Source organism: Bos javanicus, chromosome 22 (assembly GCF_032452875.1).
Source record: "Bos javanicus breed banteng chromosome 22, ARS-OSU_banteng_1.0, whole genome shotgun sequence".
NCBI lineage: Eukaryota > Metazoa > Chordata > Mammalia > Artiodactyla > Bovidae > Bos > Bos javanicus.
The window spans coordinates 60,345,528-60,366,138 of record NC_083889.1 but is presented as its reverse complement, the minus strand read 5'-3'; the positions used below and the strand labels follow the sequence as shown (position 1 = coordinate 60,366,138).

The 20,611-nt window shown below is 69.3% G+C and overlaps 1 protein-coding gene across 3 annotated transcripts in view; it reads left to right on the top strand.

Moving 5' to 3' along the window:
- The first annotated feature begins 4,107 nt into the window (after window positions 1-4,107).
- Window positions 4,108-20,611, top strand: part of PLXNA1 (plexin A1) — a 41,107-nt gene continuing 24,603 nt past the window's right edge. Inside the window, exons 1-8 of one of the 3 annotated variants that reach the window (XM_061397314.1) lie at window positions 4,108-4,386; window positions 4,512-4,650; window positions 9,839-11,087; window positions 12,288-12,470; window positions 19,125-19,265; window positions 19,896-19,996; window positions 20,199-20,322; window positions 20,451-20,604. In XM_061397314.1, the coding sequence (XP_061253298.1) occupies window positions 4,607-4,650; window positions 9,839-11,087; window positions 12,288-12,470; window positions 19,125-19,265; window positions 19,896-19,996; window positions 20,199-20,322; window positions 20,451-20,604 (1,996 nt within the window). In that variant the 5' untranslated portion in view covers window positions 4,108-4,386; window positions 4,512-4,606. Of the gene's footprint in view, window positions 4,387-4,511; window positions 4,651-4,701; window positions 4,942-5,476; window positions 5,923-9,838; window positions 11,088-12,287; window positions 12,471-19,124; window positions 19,266-19,895; window positions 19,997-20,198; window positions 20,323-20,450; window positions 20,605-20,611 lie in introns of those variants that run through there. The other 2 variants (XM_061397315.1, XM_061397313.1) reach the window with 2 other exon arrangements.

Here is a 20,611-nt window from a genome sequence, read left to right as displayed (position 1 = left end):
TAATAATGTTAATAATTAAAAGCCCTGTTTTAATTGCTTAGAAACCCAAGAGGCCAGGCCTCTTGGAAATCAGGGTTGTGTAGCAGCTGTCACACCAGGCGGGTGTCCCCCCGCCCGGAAATTTACATTACAGTGAGCAGTGGGAAGGCTCAGTCACACGACTCCAGTGGGCCCAGTGTGCTGCTGGGGTCATCACCCCCAAGAGTGCCCACGCAAGAAGGTGGAGCTGAGCGACAGACGCCCAGTGACATGCTTGGGCTCCTGGAGCCAGCCGTGCCTGAAGCAGGCGTCCATGCAGTGAACGTGTCCTTGCGTGAAGTGGAGCCTGGTTTTCATCAGGACTGTTCCTGTCTTCTGTTTCTCTGGTGTTGACTCTAGCAGCTAGAGATTGCAAATGTCACCTCGGTATCTGTCCTCCCAGAACCCCACCTGTCCCGCAGTGCATGGGGCTGAGGCAGCAGTGTGGCCAAGTCTTGGCTCTCCTTGCCGCCCCCTGCCCTTCACAGGGCCTGTGCCAGGTAGGGAGTGGCGTAGCTGCCTTCAGCCCTCCCTGCCAAGGACACAGCAGACGGGGGGCTGGTCCTTTCTGCTCCTCACTCTCCTTGCCAGGGACCCCGTGATGGCGCTGCATGGAGGAGACCCAGGTGCTGACATGCACTCAGGTCCAGAGCCCACTGGCCTGGGGCTGCTGATGACCAGCTGATGGGCAGGGCTTAGGGAGGCTTCCCGGGAGAGGCGGGGCTGGGCAAGGTCAGCAGGGTGACCTCATGGGGACGGGGAAACAGCATCACATGGGGAGCTTGTGGTGGGTTTGGGAAATCACGGAGATTCCCTGTGACAAGGCGTGGGGGGCAGGAAGGGGCCTCGCGTGGAGAAGGACGTTCACGGCCCCTCCCTGCCGGTGGAGCTTGCGGTAGAGTCAGGAAATCACAGATTTCCCTGTGACACAGCGTGGAGGGCAGGAAGGGGCCCCTGAGCCTGGTCCTCGCCTTGGAGAGGGACGTTCATGGTCCCTCCCTGCCGGCAGGCGGGGTGGCTGGGGAGTCCCTGTGAGCTCCTCTGGCCCTTACAGCAACCCAGAGACCCCCAGAAGGCGCTGAGGGATGGGGCCCTGGTAGGCATGGAGCTGGGGGGTTGGAACCCTGAGTCTCTGCCTCTGAAGCCTCTGCTCCTACACAGAGCCCAAGGGTACCGGGACTTCCCCCAGGGAGGGTCTTTCCAGAAAGGGTGGCACGCAGGGGAACTTGGGTGGCTCCAAAGCCTCCCTGGAAACTCCAGCTTCCCTCTCACCATCACTGCTCCCGCACTGAGCCCCCCTGTGCCCACCGGCGGCCACTGAGGGGCACAGGGTGGGCCAGGAGGGGGTCCGGGTCTGACTGTGGGGGCCAGCCTGCCCAGCTGTGCGGCTCAGCAGCAGAGTAGGGACTCAGGCTGGTACCTGGCCCCCCATCCTGGGTCGAGGCCCCAAGCCTCCGGGCCCCCCACGATGTGTGAACTAGTGGGGTGTTGGCACACTCGGGACTCCAGTTGGGAGCCTCTCTGAGGAGGTGACGCGCTAGGAGACTGGAGTTGTGGGGATGTGGCCACAGGAGGAGGGCCGGCCAGGTCCTGTGGGGGTTTCCACTGGCGGGACGTCCACTGTCCAGCCTTCCTGGTCACGAGGCCTCAGGCACAGCTCTGCTTCCAGAGGGGCAACCGTGGAGGGTCCTCTTCACCTGCCTACTTGGAGGTGACCGTTGTCTCCAGGGACGGCCTCCCAGGGTGTTAGGGCAGGGCGGAGGCCTGCACCCTCTCCCGACCCCCAGCGCCCACCCCCAGGGGACTGTCCTGCAGCGTGGGGGCTGATGCCCATGCCCGGCGTGTGTCGGTCCCGTGTCCCCTGCCACAAGAGCGCTCTGGGAACAGTCACCGCGACGGGGACGCAGAGTTGGCCCTGCTTGGCTGACACCGTCCCCCGGAACCTGCTCCAGCCCCGAAAGCTGTCGTGTCAGAGAAGCTCCCGCGTGGACCTGATGCTGCTGCCCTCTCCTAGGTGCTCTAGGCCACCTTCCCTCCACGGTGTGCCCACAGGGCACCCGGTCCAGTGCTGCGTCCAGCGCGCCTGATGCTTCGTGGAGGCGCCCGTCACCTGCCATGTCCGTGTCCACGCCGTGGCTGTCCCAGGCATGGCCCTTCCACACCAAGGCCTCCGACGGCAGGAGTGATGACACAGGGCCTGCAAAGCCCCGGGTTCTCTCCCCCGAGCCAGCTGCTCCCTCGCATCACCTGCACATTGGTGTCCATTGGCCCTGTGCCACCAGGCTGGCTCCCGGGTGCCCCTCTGACGGCCACCTGAGTGGGGTCCTGCACGTTTGGGGGCTGTGGGCTGAGACCCCCATCTGCATCTCCACCCTGGGTTCACAGCTGGCCTCCTCTGACCCTTTGGGCGTGGGCAGCCGGGTTGCCGGTTACTTTGGGTGGGAGTGCCACCTCCTGGGAATTTCAGCACAGCGAGGGCTTGGGTTGCTTCCATGCTCTCATCCCTGGGCTGAGGGGTGCAAGGGCCACTGGGCCCCACCCAGGGTGGAGGCCACGGTCCTGCTGAGGCCAGCCCTCCAAGGACCGTCCCGGTGAGCTGACTGTGACCCTCAGGGCTGGCATGTGCTGTGCCGGCTGCAGACCCTATCGGGGCTCTTCCCACCGGTTCCCTCCAGCCTGCCTGATGCTCGTCCCTGCTTCCCACAGGGCAGGAACCCACCAGCCAGCCTGCATCACTGTTTACATCTGTCACCCACTTGTCCCCTGAAGCCGTCTCACTGCAGCCCCAGAACAAGGTGACCCTGAGCCCCCACAGCTCTCAGGGGTGTCTGTGGAGTGGCAGGCAGGGGCTCTGCTCCTGTCTTCCCTACAGCGTGGTGCTGACAGTGACCTGGGTGCCTCCCCAAGGACAGCGATTCTGAGCCCAGGCTCACCACCACTGGCCAAGAGTGGGCCAGGAAGCCCAAGGAAACTGCAGTCAGGAAGGTTTCCTGGAGGCAGAGGGCACTTTGGGCCTTGAGAGGTTGGCAGTAGTCGGGGCCCCCAGCCAAGGGCACACCAGGGGCGCAGGCCCAGTGGACCCGGGGGGGGAGGCCGGCGGCTGGCTGGGGCCCTGTCTGCCGCTTCCAGCAGCTTGTTGAATGCCTGCACCTGGGCTTTCTCTGGGGACTCCCTCCCCGAAGCTGCCCTCACTCGGAGAGCTCCCTGCGCCAGTATGGCCCTGAGAGGCTCTACTCCTGGCTGCAGTGACTGGTCCTTGGGGGCCTATGATCCAGCCCGCTCATGAGGGTCCATCCTGGGACTCCTCCCGGACCTGTTGGGCAAGGAGCACCCGGAGCTGCCAAGGCCATCAGGCACAGAGGCCACCATGGGCGTGACCTCGGGCAGCAGAGCCCAGGGATGGGGGTCGGGGGGAGGATGTGCCCTGCCCCCTGCAGCTTCCCTGACCCCCTGGGAGCTCAGGTCAGGTGAGACCTGTCTGCTCGACCACGGGGCCTGCTGGGGAGGGAGGGTGGGGCGGGGGGCCTCCCTCAGGGCCTGCACCTGGGTGAGCCCTGCTCCTGCTCTGGGACATGGCTCGCTGTGCACCCCTCCATCTGCATCTCCTTGACGCTGCCCCCTGGCAGACCCCCATCCTCTCCCCACCCAGTGACCAGAGTAGGCTTCCCAGAGGCGATGGTGACTGCAGCCACCCTGCGTGCCCAGTGGTGGCCAGCGCTCACCCTTCAGGGCGCTGCACACTCAGTAGCTCTGTGTGAGCGTGTGCACACACCGTGGGAGTGGGGTGGGAGGGTGTGAAGTGAGCCCCTGGAGGATCTGCCCAGGAGGGTCCCTCCCTCCTCCGACCCTTGCGGAGAGGCCCCCAGAGTTCCTTCTGCACAAAGCTCTGAGGTAGAGACACAGAAGCGGTTGCGAAGGAACGTGCGCATTTGGAAGCGCCCCCCCCCCCATCTCCAGTGGATTTGATTCTGGCTCTTGCAATTGTTTCCCGCAGCCCCACACACTGCCTGCCCTCTCAAATGGCAACAGAAGCGAAACCCACACAGGAAACCCAAGGAGGAAGAGCCCAGTGCCCGCTGACTCATTTCCCTCCGTGTGAGGGGACGGGGCGGTGGTGGGGGGCTGCCTGGGCTGCAGCCTCCAGCCCACAAGGTCCCCTTCTCTGCTCCCCTCTCCATCTGCACCAGACTGGCCTCCCGGGGGCAGAGACCCTGTGCGGGGCTCTTGGGAGCAACAATTATTTGCCATTTTTGCTCCAACGCTGTGCGTGTTGGGGTTTCTTTTCTGGGTCCCTGATGGATTGTGGCCTTGTTGATTCTTGGGGATCCCTCCTAAATCCTGGCTACGCAGCTGTTGTCAAGTGTACAGGTGTTGTAAATATCTTGTCCTAAGGCCTGGCTTACCTTGGTATTTCCTCTGGTAACTTTTAGTGAACAAAAATAACCAACATGAAGGTAGTCAGATTGACCCCTATTTTCCTTTATTTTTGACAGGCTGAAGAACTCCTCTGGTGGCCAAGGGTCATAAAGACGACCAGCTCTGCTGTCTGGAGTGCCTTACCCACCGCCTGGAAGGATGGCCCTGCGTGATGCTGAGTATCATGTCAGGAGTTCTTCGGGGAGGGGCCCGCAGGTGACAGGAGTTGGGAGCAGGGAGTGGGGCTGGGGGCAGCCAGGGACATTCCGGAGGGTGAGCGGGAGGGGTGTGGTCCCAGGGCAGGCTCTGAGAACGGGTGGGCCCGCTGCGCGCAACCAGCCACGCTGGGATCCGCACACCTTCCGGTGACTCCGGCCACTGGGTTGGGCCCCCACCACGCAGACCGCGTCCCCACGTCCCCAGATGTCGCTTGGCGGGCAACATCTCGTGCTAGACCCACAAGAGATGGAGAACAGCAGCTCGGAATCCAGGACTCAGCCCCTGGAGGTGGGGAGGGTCAGAGGTCGCCCGAGCCTGCGGGGTCCCTCTCCTGCGGGTGACCGCCTGGCTCGCGGCCATCCGGCGGCCGCGGCTCCGCCCCAGCTGGTCCCCCCGCACTCCGGCCCCGGGCCCTTCAGCCGTCCCCACGGGCCTCGCCTAGCCCTGACCAGGTGCCCGCGCTCGGACCCACCTTCGGACGGCCCCGGGTCGCGCGCACTGCTGCGGGGGCGCGGCCACGGCGACCGCCCCTGCCCTGCCGACTCGTGAGCTCGGATTGGCGACCCCCGCCCGGCGCGCCCCGGACCTTCCCCAGCCAGCTCCTACGTCCCGACCCCCGCCTCGTGCGCCCCCAGCCTAGCCCCGTGACCCCCGCTCGGCGCGCCCTGGACCTGCCCCAGCCAGCTCCTACGTCCGGCCGCCCCCCGCCTCCTGCGGCCCCCTGCCCGGCGACCCCGCCCGGTGTGCCTCCCGGACCCCACTCGCCGCCCCCAGCGCCTCGCTCAAGTCCCCGCACCCAGCCCGCCGCCTCCTCCCGGACCGCGCGCCCGGCAGCCCTATGAGGATCCCGGGCCGAGACCGCCGTTCCGGATCGCGGCCGCATCTGGGTCCGGTTCCGGGGCAGCGGCTGCCGGCGGCGGCGTTGCCCTTTGCAGCGTGCGGTGGGCATAGGCCGGCGGCGGGGATCGAGCGCCCCCTGGAGGCCGCCGCCGTCCCCGCCCCCGCGCAGGCCCCGCCCCGGCCCGGCCCCCAGGGCGGCGCATGCGCGCGGCGCTCCGCGGGCGGCGAGAGCGAGGCCGGTCCGCATCCGCGCGCCTGGCGCCCCATTCATGCTGGGCAGCGGCGGCGGCCACGCAGCGGAGCCCGGGCGCGGCGGCCTCGGCCTGGGCGGCCTGCGCGGCTTCAGCGGCCCCGCGGCGGGGCAGGGGCGGGCGGCGGCGCGGGCGGCGAGCTGCGATGGCCGGCGGCGGGCGCGCCCCGGGGCAGCCTGTGAGTAGGGGCTCAACTTTCCCCGCGGCGGGGCGGGCGGGGGTCCGGCGATGGTCCAGCGGGGGTCCAGGCTCCGGGGCGGCTCCGGGCCGGCCTCCTCGGGGCTGCGGCCGAGCGGCGGGGAGGGGGCATACGGGGGTGGGGGGGCTGCGGCGCGCGTGTCCGCGCCCTCGCGTGTCCCTGCGGCTCCCGCTGGGTTCACGCGTGTCCGGGCGCGGCCGCGGCGCCGGCGTTGAGCCCGCGCGTCCCCGCCCGGCCGGGATGGGACCCTGGCCGCCGAGCTCGCGGGCCGCGCCGCCTCCTCACAGCCAGGCGTGGAGAAAGTTCGCTGCAGCGCTGCCGGGAGGGCCCTTCGGCCGGCCCAGGTCACCGGAGCGCGCTGGACGTCCGGCGCCGGCAGGCCCGCGGGGTCGGAGTGGGCGCCGGTCCGCCCAGGCCCGCAGGCCCGCGCGGGCTGGGAGGGGCGGTGCGCCAGCCGCGCGCCCGGCCTCCTCGCCGCCCCGCGCGGGGCCTCTCCAGGGTCAGTCGCTTCCCGTGGCCGCTCCGAGGGCTCCTGCGCGGCCCTGGGCCTGGTGGGCGACGGGGCTGGCTGCCGCGGGGCGCGATCGGGCGGCCTCGGGGAGGGGATTGCGACTCCGCGGACCCACGCCCGTTCCGAGACCACAGGGACAGCCCAGGAAGGGGGCGAGAGGAGCTCCGGCGGCCGTCTAGGGCCTGGAGCTGCCCCTGGTTAATCTGTGGGGTGCTGGGGCCACGCCCCTTGAAAGAAAGAGGGGTGTGTGTTGGGGGACGTGGACCGAGCCTTCAGCCCCGGAGCCTGGAATCCGGTGGTGCGCCTCTCCGCGCTGCCCCACCTCTTTCCGAGCCGAGGCCGGTTCTCAGGGTCTGCGCGGGGTGGGCTGAGCCTCGCTCCTCGGGCCCTGGGGAGCTCGCCCAGGCAGGTCCCCTGGCGCCCTGCTGATTTGGGGTGTGCAGGGGAGACCAGGTGCTGCGCCAGGGGCGAACTGGGAAGCCAGTGATTTCTTTCAGGCCCGGCAGCAAGTCGGCCTGGGAGGGGGCCCGGGAGTCCCCAAGTGGGCATTTCAGGTAGAGGAGACGGCGCTGCAGACGCCTGGCCAGCCCCGGTGTGGCTGAGGTTGTGTGCTTGGGGGTAGGGGACGGATGAGAGCTGGGAACCAAGCCGACTGCCCTTTGCCGGCTCTGCCGTGGTTGGTGTGTTATAAGCCCCTCCTCACGCCAAGGAACATCTCCGCGTGTGAAATGGGGTCGGGAGGAGAGGATAACTCGGGGGAGCCGGGGAGCAGGCACTTTTCCTGAGGAGCAGGACTCGAGTGCCCCGGATCCCGGCCCCCGGCCCCCTCAGACAGGCCTGGAGGGGAGCAGGCGGCTTGGGACCACCTCCGGGAGCCTGTGTGGGGGAGGTGGGGTGACGGGGCAGCTCTTGGCTCCGGCTCTGACCGACAAGGCACCCCTGGGTAGGACGCCGTGTCTTCTACGTCCCCCATGCCTCAAGCTGTCCGAGTTCCGCCAGGGTCCAAATGTGGCTGGGGAGTTGGCCAGTGGGGTGGGGGAGATTGGGGCCGTCCCTCTGGGAAGAAGCCTCTGAGGGCCTTTGTTTCTCAGGGCGCGGAGCGGCGGTGGCCGCGGGCCGGCAGAGAAGCGGGCGGCGCGCTCTCCACGCCCTGGCGGATGGCTGAGCCGGTCCTGTGCGGGCGTGGAGGCCGCCGGGCCGCTCCCTGCCCTGCTCACCTCCCGTCAGCACACCCAGCCCTGTGCCCCGGGCAGCTTCTCCCTCCCGGCCTGGCTCTGATTGGTGCTGCGGGCACCGTCTCTGCCCTCTGCGCGGTCCAGCAGGTTCCACCCCGGCCTTTGCTCCTGCTGCTCTGCGCCCGGGGTGCCCCTCCCCCGCCAGCGTCAGGCCTGGTCCTTGACCAGCAGGTGGAAGGGCCTCCCCAGACCCCAGCGCGGGCCCAGAGCTCGCATCTGTCAGGGCTCCCCTCCCCCCGGCCGGCATGGCCCTCCCCAGCAGCCGCTCTGGAATGAATGCATTTTTTCCTGGGCAGAGCAGAGGCCCGTGGGAGTCCAGGTCTCCGTAGGAGTGTGCACAACCAACTGGGTGACCTTGGGTCTATCTGAGCCACGGCCCCGTTCCTCGCGGGTAGGGGGAGTCCCCAGCTGTCTTTAGTGGCCCCTGTGAGGGGGTGGTCTCGACGCCCCCTTTTGCTGGCTGCAGCCCCGTACCCCTGACTGGTCCTCTGGGCAGCCCTGCTGGGGGAGGGGCAGCAGGCCCCCAGCCAGGCTGGCGTTTGGATGGCGCTTCTTCAGCTGGGTCCCTCCTGTTTAATATAAAAAGTAGGGCCCGTAATTGCATTAGGACGTGTATAATTACCCGGAGGAGGGGAGAGCCCAGCCCCGGGTAATTGCAGGCCTGCTTTGAACTGATACACCGTGAGTGATTCATGTTTTCTTTGGAGTTCGTAAGCACTCAGCCCAGGCCCTGCCGAGTCCTGAGGAGCCTGTTCTCCAGTTCTGCTCTGCCCTGGGCTCCTGAGCTGGAGGCAGGGGCTGAGGAATCCTCTCCCTGCCGCCTGGGAGGTCCCTGGCGGCCATAGTTGTTGGGGATGTCTGGGCAGGGAGTGAGGGGGTAGCTCACAGCCTGTGGGCAGGGTCCTGCGGCAACAGTGCCTGGTGCCCTTCCTGTGGGACGCTGGCCAGAGCTCCCCCCCTTTCTGGGGGCTCAGCATCCCCCCTCAGGCCCCCACCCGTCACCCGTGGAGTGCTGACCAGCACCCCCACCCCTCAGTTCTCGAGGCTCAGCATCCCCGAAGGGAAGAGGGTGTGGGGAGTGAGGCTGGGGTGGGCAGCAGGGCCCAGTCACTCACTCACATGGGCGGGTCCTGGGCTGGCCTCTGGGGCTTAGGCAGCTCTCTTGCTGGTGGGGACAGTGTCTGGGGACAGCTCGGGCCTCAGACTACAGAGGTGACAGACAGCTGGAGAGCTCGTGGCTGCTGCCCTCAGCCCGCAGGTCCGGGGACAGCTGAGGCGGGACCCTGACTAGGCACCCCGGCCTGCTCGCTGTCACCCGGGAGAGGAGCCTCGTGGTCAGCACTGCACAGACGGGGAGACCCTGGCCGGCGACCCGGTCAACCACGTGGCTGCCGGCCCCAGAAGCTACACGTAACCTGGAGTGTGGCTGCCAGCTGCCGGGCTGTGGGGAGATGAGATTGTTTGCGAGGAGGCAGGGCCGGGGCATTGGCTGGGGATGGGAGGTGCGTGCCACCCCGCTGCTGGGGGAACCGGCTCAGAGAAGGGGGCGGGGCCGGGGACGGAGCCGGGCTCTTAGTGAGCAGGGCTGGGGGCGGGGCGAGGTTCGGGGGCGTGGTCTCTGAGAGCAGTGTGGGGGCGGGGCGGGGGTAGGTGGGCGGGGATGGGGCGGGGTCTCTGAGAGCAGGGCTGGGGGCGGGGCCAGGTGCGGGACGTGGCTGCGAGGAGCCCCGCCTTCTGCAGGGACCACACGAGTGCTCTCTACTACCTGTGAGCAGCACTGTCCAGCCCACAAGGCGCTTGGGCAGAGAGGTGGTCACCACCATGGGAGCTTGGAGCCAGGAGCCTTGCTCCCTGGGGGGCGTGGGCAAGCCCAGGTCTGTCACCCACCTCCTGGTCCTGGGTCCCTATATCTTCTCCGCCCGGCCACGGACCGGGCAGCGGTGGAGTTCGCATGGCCCGCGCTGCCTGTTGGGGTGTGGGGCTCAGTATAGCTGCTCCCGGGGCTCCAGGTGGGGAAGGGCTCTCCCTTGCCCCTCTGGCGACTCCCGGAGGGTCAGGCCGCGCCCCACGAGTGGGACATCCCAGCGGAGGATGGGCACTGGAGCTCGGTGATGGCACAGGCGACACGCCCTATCCCTCGTCCCTGCAGGGCTGAGGCTCCTATGATGCGTGGCCCCGCAGGACCTGAGCGCCTTGGCCCGAGGCCCCGGCCCGTCATGCTGCTGCCACGTCTGAGCCCGCGGGCTCCGCTGCTGCTGCTGCTGATCCTGCTGCTGCTCCTCCTGGGGGGTGCACCCCAGGCGGGCGGGGGTCCGCAGCCCCCTTTCCGCACCTTCACTGCCAGCGACTGGGCACTGACCCACCTGGTGGTCCACGAGCAGACAGGCGAGGTGTACGTGGGCGCCGTGAACCGCATCTACAAGCTGTCGGGGAACCTGACGCTGCTGCGGGCGCACGTGACGGGCCCGGTGGAGGATAACGAGAAGTGCTACCCGCCGCCCAGCGTGCAGTCCTGCCCGCACGGCCTGGGCAGCACCGACAATGTCAACAAGCTGCTGCTGCTCGACCAGCCCGCCAACCGCCTGCTGGCCTGCGGCAGCGCCTCCCAAGGCATCTGCCAGTTCCTGCGCCTGGACGACCTCTTCAAGCTGGGCGAGCCGCACCACCGCAAGGAGCACTACCTGTCGGGCGTGCGCGAGGCGGGCAGCATGGCCGGCGTGCTGATCGCTGGGCCGCCCGGCCAGGCGCAGGCCAAGCTCTTTGTGGGCACGCCCATCGACGGCAAGTCCGAGTACTTCCCCACGCTGTCCAGCCGCCGGCTCATGGCCAACGAGGAGGACGCGGAGATGTTTGGCTTCGTGTACCAGGACGAGTTTGTGTCCTCGCAGCTCAAGATCCCCTCGGACACGCTGTCCAAGTTCCCGGCCTTCGACATCTACTACGTGTACAGCTTCCGCAGCGAGCACTTTGTGTACTACCTCACGCTGCAGCTGGACACGCAGCTGACCTCGCCCGACGCTGCTGGTGAGCACTTCTTCACGTCCAAGATCGTGCGGCTGTGCGTGGACGACCCCAAGTTCTACTCCTACGTGGAGTTCCCCATCGGCTGCGAGCAGGCGGGCGTGGAGTACCGCCTGGTGCAGGACGCCTACCTGAGCCGGCCGGGCCGGGCCCTGGCCCACCAGCTGGGCCTGGCCGAGGACGAGGACGTGCTGTTCACCGTGTTCGCCCAGGGCCAGAAGAACCGCGTAAAGCCGCCGCGGGAGTCGGTGCTCTGCCTCTTCACGCTCAGGGCCATCAAGGAGAAGATCAAGGCGCGCATCCAGTCCTGCTATCGTGGTGAGGGCAAGCTCTCGCTGCCCTGGCTGCTCAACAAGGAGCTGGGCTGCATCAACTCGGTGAGCACCCCGCCCCGCTGGCCCGGAGCACGAAGCACGGCCGTCTCCCGGGTCGGTGCTGCGGCCGGCCCATCCCTTGAGAAAACGTGATGTGACTGTGTCCGTGTGCCCTTGCGGCCGTGGACAGAGCCCCCGCCCTCGTGCCTAGCACTGTTCTGGGCTCTGGCTGGCCGGGCCTTGTCTCTTTTCACAGATGAGGTCACTGAGAAGTGAGGTGATGTCCAGGGTACGTGGCCAGTAAAGGGCGAGCTGGGGCCAGACCAGGGTCAGGCGGGCAGCAGGCACATCCCCTCTCAGGGTGCCGTCTGGAGGCTCTGCTCTCTGCTGCCCTGGTGCCTGGCTGTGTGCCTCACCTGGGAGGGCAAGAAGCTGGGGGCCGCTCAGTGCCCATTGGCCTGCACTGTATGTCCTGTCTCTAGGCCCTGACGGGGCCAGCTGCTTTTTGAGGAGTGTCTGTTGCCCTCCCCCAGAAAGGACGGTCTTCCACTGGAGACCCCAGACTCGTAGGGGGTAAGGGCTTGTTCGGAGGGCCTCCGGCGCCTCTGCTGCCCGGGGCTCCTGGTGGCCCCGGGAAAGCCCGCCCGTCTCTGGCCGGGGAGCGTCGGGCCTCCTCAGTGCGGCGGGAGACTGCTGGCGGGTGCCTCGCTGCGGCCCCTGTGTGCTCCATGTGCACCCCCTTCTTGGGCACGGCCCCCACCGCTCCTCCCATCTGCCCTGGTCCCTCCCACCTCGGCCCCCAGCCAGCATCCTGGACCCGCCCCGCCCCCACCCCCCACAAACCTCAGCCGGCCTGGAGCTGCCTGACCCGTCCCCTCGCCCGCCCTCCCCGCCCGGCTCCGGAACCTGCACCATCGATTGCTTCCTTCCCCTGCAGACGCCTCCTCGCAGCCGGCCCCTCCCGCTGCCTATTAGGTGTCACCCCGCATCCTGTCCTGAGTGAACCACCCCAGCTCCCCACGTGCCCCTGGCACGCACCTGTGTGCCCCTCACGGCTCCCTGTGCCCCCGTGGTGGGGGGCGGGGCCTGGGCCTGGTGGGTGTGAGAGGTGCCCTTCACCCCAGGCTCCTGCTGCTCAAGCAGCTCCCAGGGCCTCCGTCTCCCCACGACCAACCGCAGCTGTGCCGGCCACCCCCAGCCCCGCACGGCCGCAGCGTCTCCCCGCGGGACGGCCTGGGCCTCACCCCCCGCCTCCTTCTCCAGCCCCTGCAGATTGACGACGACTTCTGCGGGCAGGACTTCAACCAGCCCCTGGGCGGCACGGTCACCATCGAGGGGACGCCCCTATTCGTGGACAAAGACGACGGCCTGACCGCCGTGGCCGCCTATGACTACCGGGGCCGCACAGTGGTGTTCGTGGGCACGCGCAGCGGCCGCATCCGCAAGGTCAGCACAGGGTCATTGCCGGGGCGCCAGCGCCTGTTCCACGTGTCCTGGTGCAGAGGGGGCCCCAGTCCCCGGGACCGTTGTCTCCTCGCGCTCCCTGGGCGCTCCTGTGTTCAGCACGTGTCGAGGTCCGGGCTGGGCGTGGGGGCCTGGGGGCGGGTCAGGCCTATGGCAGCTTAAGGCTGACAGGGCCTGTTGGCCTACAGGCCTGCCCACCCACGGAGGTGACCTCCAGAAGACCGTGGGGGCGGGGGCAGGGCCAGCCGGGCGGCCCCCTCCACCCCCGCCCCCCCTGGGATCGGGTGTCGCCGAGGCAGCACTCTGCCCAGAGACACAGGGCCAAGGGCAGGGTGAGGCTGGCTGCCCGCCCGCCCCTGGCTACAGTGAGCCTGTTGGGGTGCCCTATCGAGGGGGCAGCTCCCTGGCCCCTCCACGGGCCCAGCCTGGGGGTGCGCAGGGCGGGGGTGGGGGCGAGGGCCGGGCGGGGGTGGGCATCCTGGGGTGGCAGCAGCCCCGGCGTCAGCATTGGCTGGCTGGGTGGGTAGGGACCCGCCCGGGGAGGGCTGGCTGCCGTGGGCATAGCTCCTGGGGGCCGGAGGGTGGGGGTGCCTGGAGCCCTGAGGGTCAATGCAGGGGTGGGGCTGGTGGATGAAATAACAGCTGGCGGAGGCTGCCTGCTGACCCAGCTTGGCCCGGGGCTCCGGGTGGGGGCTGGGCCCTGACTCTGCTTGCTCAGCCCTGGTACCCAGGCCTAGGGGGCGGGCAGGTCCCTGGTCCCTACCACGTGCGGTCTGCTGGCTCTGTGGCCTCTGGGCAAGGCCCTCTCCCAGCGCCGGCTTTTCCACCCGTGGAAGGAGCCGTGGGCCTTGGGCCCTGGGGGCTGTGCCGAGGGCACCCCGTGCTGGGTGCTGCGGGGTCCTGCCTGTGGCACTGTGGGGTCGGTGCGGGGTGGCAGGCCCACCCCGTGACCCCCTGTCCTGGCCCTACCTGGGGGGGCCTCCAGCAGGGTTCTGCCTGCTGTCCTGGGCTGGGGGGTCAGCGGAGAGGGCCCACAGACCCCGTGGGGGCACCCTGGGGAGCCGTCTTTGCCCTCTGCCACAGGAGCCCAGCTGGGGTGGGGCTGTGGGTGAAGCCTCAGAAACTCATTCCTGCAGGGCCCTCAAGCTCATCGCCTGGCAGAAGGCTAGCATCTGGGGCAGAGGGGCCCCTCCTGGTGGCCGGTGAGCTGGTGGGCAGCTGGCCAGGCAGCGACTTTGCTCAAAGGCCACCCCGTGAGGCTGGGAGGACGGGTTGGTCCAGTCCTGCCTCCCTCTGCTGCGTCCCGGCCTCACCCCTTGCCCCCGTCCCGCTGAGGGAACCTGAGGCCCCGAGGTGGCTCTCAGAGCGGCGGGACCCCATAAGCAGGTCCCACGTCAGGAGCAAGGAGGTGATAGCTGAGGCCCCCGGCTGCACTCCCTCCCCGCCTTCCGGGGCCAGTTGCCCACTGTGGCCCTGCTGGCCTTGTGTTCCACGCGGGACGGATGGCGGCCTTCCTGAGGGTGTGGGGTCTGGCTGCACCCAGGGCTGCGAGTTGGGCTGGTCGGGGGGTCTGTCGTGGAGGCATGACCCCCACGTGCCCTGCGTGGACCAGCGTGCACCTTCAGGGGGCCTCTCTCTCAGCCTCCCCGTCCCCGCCGGGGCTGGGGCTGCCTGGGCGTGGGGGAAGGGGCTTCTCGTCCCCATGCTGGGCCTGGCCCTCTGTCCCTGCACCCGCCGGCTCCTTGACCTGCAGTTCCCACCTGAGGCCTCCAGCCTCGACCCCCTCAAGGGGCTCTGCTCCCGGCCGCCCGCCTCTCGCTGACCTGGCCTTTGGCTGCACATTCCTAATTCCTGCCCCTGCCTGGCCCCTCCTGCGTCGTCCTGATTGGGCCTGGGGGTGGAGGTGGCTGTGGTCCAGGGCCCGTTGGCCAGCTGTGCCCGTCCCCACAGGCTCCCAGTTCCCTCCTCTGGGTCTGGGAGGGCCGGGCCTGGGATTCAGTGCAGGCCTGGCCCCCCGCCCTGTCTCCCCGCATTCCCAGAGCCCGGGCCTGGGGCCCCTCCCCGCCTCTGCCCGGCCTGCTGCGCTGAGATGGACACGCCCCGTCCTCCCCACAGCTGGTCCTTCCTGGGCTTTAAACAGCGACTCCGGGAGCTCTGGGGACGCGGCTGGCTCCGGGCCACCTCCAAACGGCGTTGTGTAAAATTGCAGCCTATTAACTGAAGAGCTGCCAACAGGAGCTGCCATGGGCTGGCTGGGGTGCCCCTGGGTCCCCGCCCTCCCCGCGCCCTGCCTGCACCTGCCCCCACCCCCCACCCCGTCCCCTCCTGCTCATCTCCAGACCCACCAGGAGTCCTCGAGTTGGCCCAGGTGCCCGAGGCAGGTGGGGGGGCCTCCGGCCCTGGACTCCTGCCAGGGGTGCCCCCCACCCTCCCCAGCCACGATGTGGGCCTGGGGGGGGCACCTGTCCTCCCGGGGCTGTGGGGCCAGGGCCAGGCGGGGACACAGCCGAGCCCTGCTGCAGGGGTCCTTCAGGGTGGAGGGGCCACCGCTGCATCCCCTGGCAGCCCTGGCCCCTGCCCCACACCCCCGGGGAGAACCCACCGTGGGCCGCTGGGACAGGAACGCCCCTTTCTCTCCAGGGGCCTCGTCTCCAGAAGCTGCTCTGGGAAAGGTGGCGGCACCTGCTCCCCGCCCCAGGATGCTGAACCTGGGAGACCCTGAAAGCTGGGTGGCTGTGGGGGGACCCTGCCTCCAGGGTGGTCCGGCAGCCCCTCCGCGGGGCCCCAGTGCAGGCCTTGCAGCCTTGTGCTGACCGTCTGTGAGCATCCGTGGGGCCCGTGCTCCTCATAGCCAGGCCTGTGCAGGATGGGGTGCGGGAGGTGTTCCGGGGGTGGGAACAGGGGGCTCACAGGTCAGAGGGGCCCTCGCCGTGCGGGAGGGATTGGGCCTGTCCTGCGCGTGGTAGACAGATCTCTGGGCACCCTGTGGTGGGCAGCATAGACCACAGAGGTCTGGTCTGGGGCGCCCAGTCGTTCTGGAAAGTAGGGTCACTGCGTCAGCTGCTGTTGCAAGGGGGGTGGGTGCAGGGCTTGCAGCAAGGACCTCTGGCCAGATGGTCACCGCTGCCTGCCCTTGGCATCCCTGGCCGTGGCCCCTGCCTGTGAGAGGAGGCCCAGCAACTTCTGCAGCCCCCATCCCAGCTCTGTGCAGCCTCCACAGCCGAGGGCAGACTCTGCGGGCAGCTGTCCCCTCCTCCCTTGCAGGGCTCAGCCTTGGGGGGCCCCCCTCCACGCGCCACCCCCGTCGGAGCTGTGAAGTTGTTACTTCTCAGTGCGGTGCGTGGGTCGGCTGCAGTCAGACGAGGAGACCGAGGATCAGGGAGGACCGCTGCTTGTGGGCTGGTCTGTGTGTTGAGAATCAAGGACAGGAAGCATGAGATTCCTGGGCCCCCGCTCCCACCTCACCAGGTGTGTCTGGCCCAAGTACAGCCCTCAGGCCTCCTGCAAGTCCTGTTTTAATTACCTAATTACCACCAAGAGGAAATCGCTAATTGCTTTTTCAGTATCAGATTCCTTCTGGCCTTCCTGAGAACGGACCGGGCCGGGGCCTGGAGCAGCCCCCAGCCAGAGCAGGGGGTGCCAAGGTGGCCCGTGAGGGGTGGGAAAGGTCCGGGAGCAGGCCTGTCGGGGGCCTCAGGCCTGACCAGCAGGGAGGTGGGGAGCAGGGGCCGCTGTCCCCTGGGGACAGGGAGCAGGCTGGGCTCCAGCGTCTACAGGAGGAGGGCACCCATGCGGTCTCAGCCCCGCGGCCCACTGCCTCTTCCTCTGCTTGGAGACCAGGAGGGGTCAGCCAGGGTGCCCCCGCTTCATAGCAAGGAATCGGGTTGTCTTGGGTTGGGCGGGACAGGGCACTTTCCCCTCCTGAGAGGGCCAAGTCAGGCAGCCCCCTGCCTCCAGGCGGCGAGGGCGCGTGCCGGCCTTGGCAAGCAGCCTGCATGGCCCAGACGTCCTCCCAGGGCCCCCGCCCGCCCTTGGCCCGGAGAATGGACCCTTTGTTGGCTCTGGGCTGGACGGACAGCTGACCTGGCCGGGCCGTCAGCTGCCTGCCCGCAGCCGCTGGCCAGGGCCTCATGGCGAGGGGTGTGGGGTCAGCTGGCTGGAGGGGCCCCGGGGCCGGGGTCCCTGTGCAGGACCTGCCTGTGCTGTGCCCTGGGCTCTGGGGTCCTGTCGGCCAGGACGCTGGGATAGGGCCAGCCTGTGTGGCCGTCTCCCCCGAGCTCCTGCAGGCCTGCTGCCCCAGCGGGTGGCCCTCGGGTGGCAGCTGGAGGCAGGGGTGTGTGTGTCCTGCCGTCCTGCCAGCTGGCTGGCCCCGTGCCTGCCCCGCACGCCCCTTCTCCCTGGAATGCTCCCCTGGCGGCCGGCCACCCCCTCCCCTGCTTTGCCCCAGGTGCAACTGGCGGTCCCGGCTCCTGACTTCTCGGGCAGGTCGGGGGACATGGGATTCCCTTTCTGTGGGCTCCAGGGCCCGGCAGCCCTAAAATCAGCCCTGGCGGCTCGTGCGGGCCCCAGGACTGGCCAGAAGCCCTGACTGGCACCCGTGGGCTGGGCCCCTGCTGAGCCTGGCCAGGGGGTTGCCCAGCACGCAGTGTGGGGGCACCTGCCTCCCCAGCACCCCCGGCGCTCTGCGCCCTCCAGAAACGGGGCAGCCTCGCGTGTGTAAGGGCCAGGGGCTGCCCCGTGCCGGCAGGTGGGTGGTGGACGGCGCCTGGCGGGTGGACAGCTGGACAGGCACGCTCCGGCCGCAGCTGTTGGCAGCCACCTGTTGGAGTCGGTCAGCCCGCGGCTGTGGGCCTGGGGGTGGTGGCATTCCGGAACCTGGCTGGCTGCGCCCCCACCCCCGCTCCAGCGTGCACCCCCCATGCGGGCCTTCCCTGCAGTGTCTCCCCCATCCCCCAGGGTGGGCGCCCCCAGGCCTCACCCACAGCCTGGCTGGTATTCTCTGCCCTGAGAGGGGAGGGTCAGGGCGTCTGCAGGGAGAGCCTGGGGCCCAACACTGGCCCGGTTCAGCACCCTCCCGAGGGCTCCCTGCCCAGGTCCGGGTGTGGTCAGTCAGGCCAGGCCCAGGCAGGCCTCCCCGGGGTCTGGGGGTGGGCGGTGCATCTGCAAGGGCCCTTTGCATCCCCGGCGCCCTGCCCTGCCTCCAGCCGGCAGTTCCCCACCGCCTGGCCGCATTCCAGCCTGGGCCTGTCGGCCTGGTTGGCTGGCTCTGGGGGTTTGCTGTGGGGCCTGCTCGCCCAGGCGCCATCTGCTGGGTCATTTAGTCCCTGAGTGGCTGTGGGGTGGGGGACAGGGGGATGCTGAGGGTGTGTGGAGGGGACACTGAGGGTATGTGGGGGGGACGCTGAGGGGGTCGAGGGGGGACGCTGAGGGGGTCGAGGGGGGGATGCTGAGAGGTCGGGGGGGACACTGAGGGGGTCAGGGGGGACGCTGAGGGGTCGGGGGGGACACTGATGGGGTGGGGGGACACTGAGGCAGAGTCCGCACAGTCAGGGCACGTCTGGGCTGGGCTGGGGCACAGGCCGGACTCCTGGCCTCCTTGGCCTGGGGCTGCCTGTGGGGTCCCCTCCAGGCCCAGCCTGGGGGATGAAGGCTGGGCTGCTGTGGCCCCCCGCCCTGGCTCCCCCAGGCTGTTTGGGCAGCTCTAGGCCCAGTCCGGGCCCCCAACCCCCCCACAGCCCAGCTGGACTCGCCTCTTCCGGGTCTGGTTTGACTTAAGCCCGCCCGCCTGGCGGGGCAGCAGCTGAGCGGATGTGGGGGGGCCGCGGGCCCTCAGGAATGCGGCCCCCCCAGCCCCATCCCTCCCTCCCCTCCCCCTGCCCCATGGCCTCCGCCCGGGGACGCCCGCCCCCGTGGGAGCTGGCCTGAGCCGGGGGTGTCTGCCGGCCAGTCAGGCCCGCCCCGCCGCGTCCTGTGAATGAGGGGCAAGGAGCAGGGCTGCTGGGCTGCGGTGGAGGTGGGCCGAGGGCCCCACGCGGCCTGGGAGGAGCCCCCAGCCCGGAGCCAGCCCTGCGGGCTGGACCTAGCCGGCAGGACGCTGCCCCACGGGTCCTCTCTCTGGAAAGCCCCTTGGGTCTCTCGCTGTTAATTAAATACATTTGTTTGGTAAAAGCAGCTAAAAATACTTGCAGCCTTGCGAGCGGCAGGGAAGAGCTGGCTGATTAGCGCCCAGCTTGTTCGGGGCTTGGGATACCTTTCAGCGCCGGTGCCATGCCTGCCCCTCCTGCCTTCTAGCCGGGGTGCCCCCCTCTTGGAGCAGCCCCTCAGTCTCCTGCCCAAGGCGGGGGGCCCTCTATCTGCACCGGACATCCACGTGTCTCCTCCCCTCTGCACAAACAGCCCTTCCCCGGGACGCCGGCCTGGCCCGCGGCCCCTGCCTGGGCTGTGGCCCTGGAGACAGGGGTGGGGCGGGTGCCGGGCGGCGCTGGTCTGCCCCTGGGGACCCCCGCGCCTGGGCTGTGGTCTGCGCCGCCTGACGAGGTGCTCCAGGTGCAGTGGTCCTGCCAGGCTCCTCCGGGAGGGGCTGGGGCAGGAAGACCCCCCCGACACACACGCACAGCGTGGGTCTCGTCCCCACAGATCCTGGTGGACCTCTCGAACCCTGGCGGCCGCCCGGCGCTGGCCTACGAGAGCGTGGTGGCCCAGGAGGGCAGCCCCATTCTGCGTGACCTGGTGCTCAGCCCTGACCGCCGGTACCTGTATGCCATGACAGAGAAGCAGGTGGGCGCCCCAGGAGCTGGGGGGGCTCACCAGCCCGCCGGACCTCCTCCCTGACCGACTGGGCACCCCTGGGGATGAACGCCCGATGAATGCCTCCAGGCTGGGGGCTGGCGTTGGAGGGGGAGCATCCGGGGTCCCTGGCTCCTGGCTCTGGCCTGGCCGCTTCCTCCAGGCCACGCGCTGTGCTGCTTCTGCCCAGCCTGCCTGGAGCCCGCCACTGCCCTCTGCCCCGCCTGCTGACCCCTGGCAGCGGGAGCAGCAGGTGAGGCCAGGCCTCTGTCCCTCCTGGCAGCTGCCTCCTCCTTTGCCCCCCGGCCCTGGCCCCCGCCGTCACTCCGCCTTGGGAGCGGCCGAGGTCGGGGTGAGCAGGCCCACCCACCTCCCGGCTGAGGACTGGGGCCTGTGGCTCCCTCAGGAATGTCGGGGCGCAGCAGGGCAGGAGGGACCGGGTGACTCCCGGGACGGACAGAGCCGTCTCCTGGGCCCGCTCCTGTCTGCAGAGAGGCAGGTCTGCGTGGCCTGACTTGGGCAGGACTGGGGTGACCCTCGAGTGGATGAGGCACAAGGAGGGCCTGAGACGGGGGCTCCCGATGTCTGGGGGCGAGCCTGACTTCAAGGGTCCTCCGCCAGGTGACGCGGGTGCCCGTGGAGAGCTGTGTGCAGTACACGTCGTGTGAGCTGTGCCTGGGGTCCCGGGACCCCCACTGCGGCTGGTGTGTCCTGCACAGCATGTGAGTCTGGCCCGGGCAGCCTCGCGGAGAGTCTGGAGGCCCTGGCCTAGTGCTAACTCCCCTGGGTCCGGTTGGGGGCGGTGGGCATCCTGTGAGCTACCGAGTGTCGGAGGCCCAGCACCCCCGGGCCAGGACAGGGTGCGGGGTGGCCTGGAGCCCCTCTGGCCTCCTGCCCGAGCCCAGCCCACGCCCCCGCCTGCAGCTGCTCCCGCCAGGACGCCTGCGAGCGGGCCACGGAGCCCCAGCGCTTCGCCGCTGACCTGCTGCAGTGCGTGCAGCTAAGCGTGCAGCCTCGCAACGTGTCCGTGACTACATCTCAGGTTCCGGTGAGTGCGGCTGCCCGCGGTGGGGCGGGGCGGAGCCCTGGGTGGGCGGGGCCCTGGGTGGGGCGGGGCCCGGGGCGGGCTGGGGGTCCCCCTGGGCTGCTCACCCTGTCCCCTGCCCCACCCCCCAGCTCGTGCTGCAGGCCTGGAACGTGCCCGACCTCTCGGCCGGCATCAACTGCTCCTTCGAGGACTTCACTGAGTCTGAGGGCGTTCTGGAGGACGGCCGGATCCACTGCCGCACCCCCTCGGCCCGGGAGGTGGCGCCCATCACGCGGGGCCAGGGTGAGGC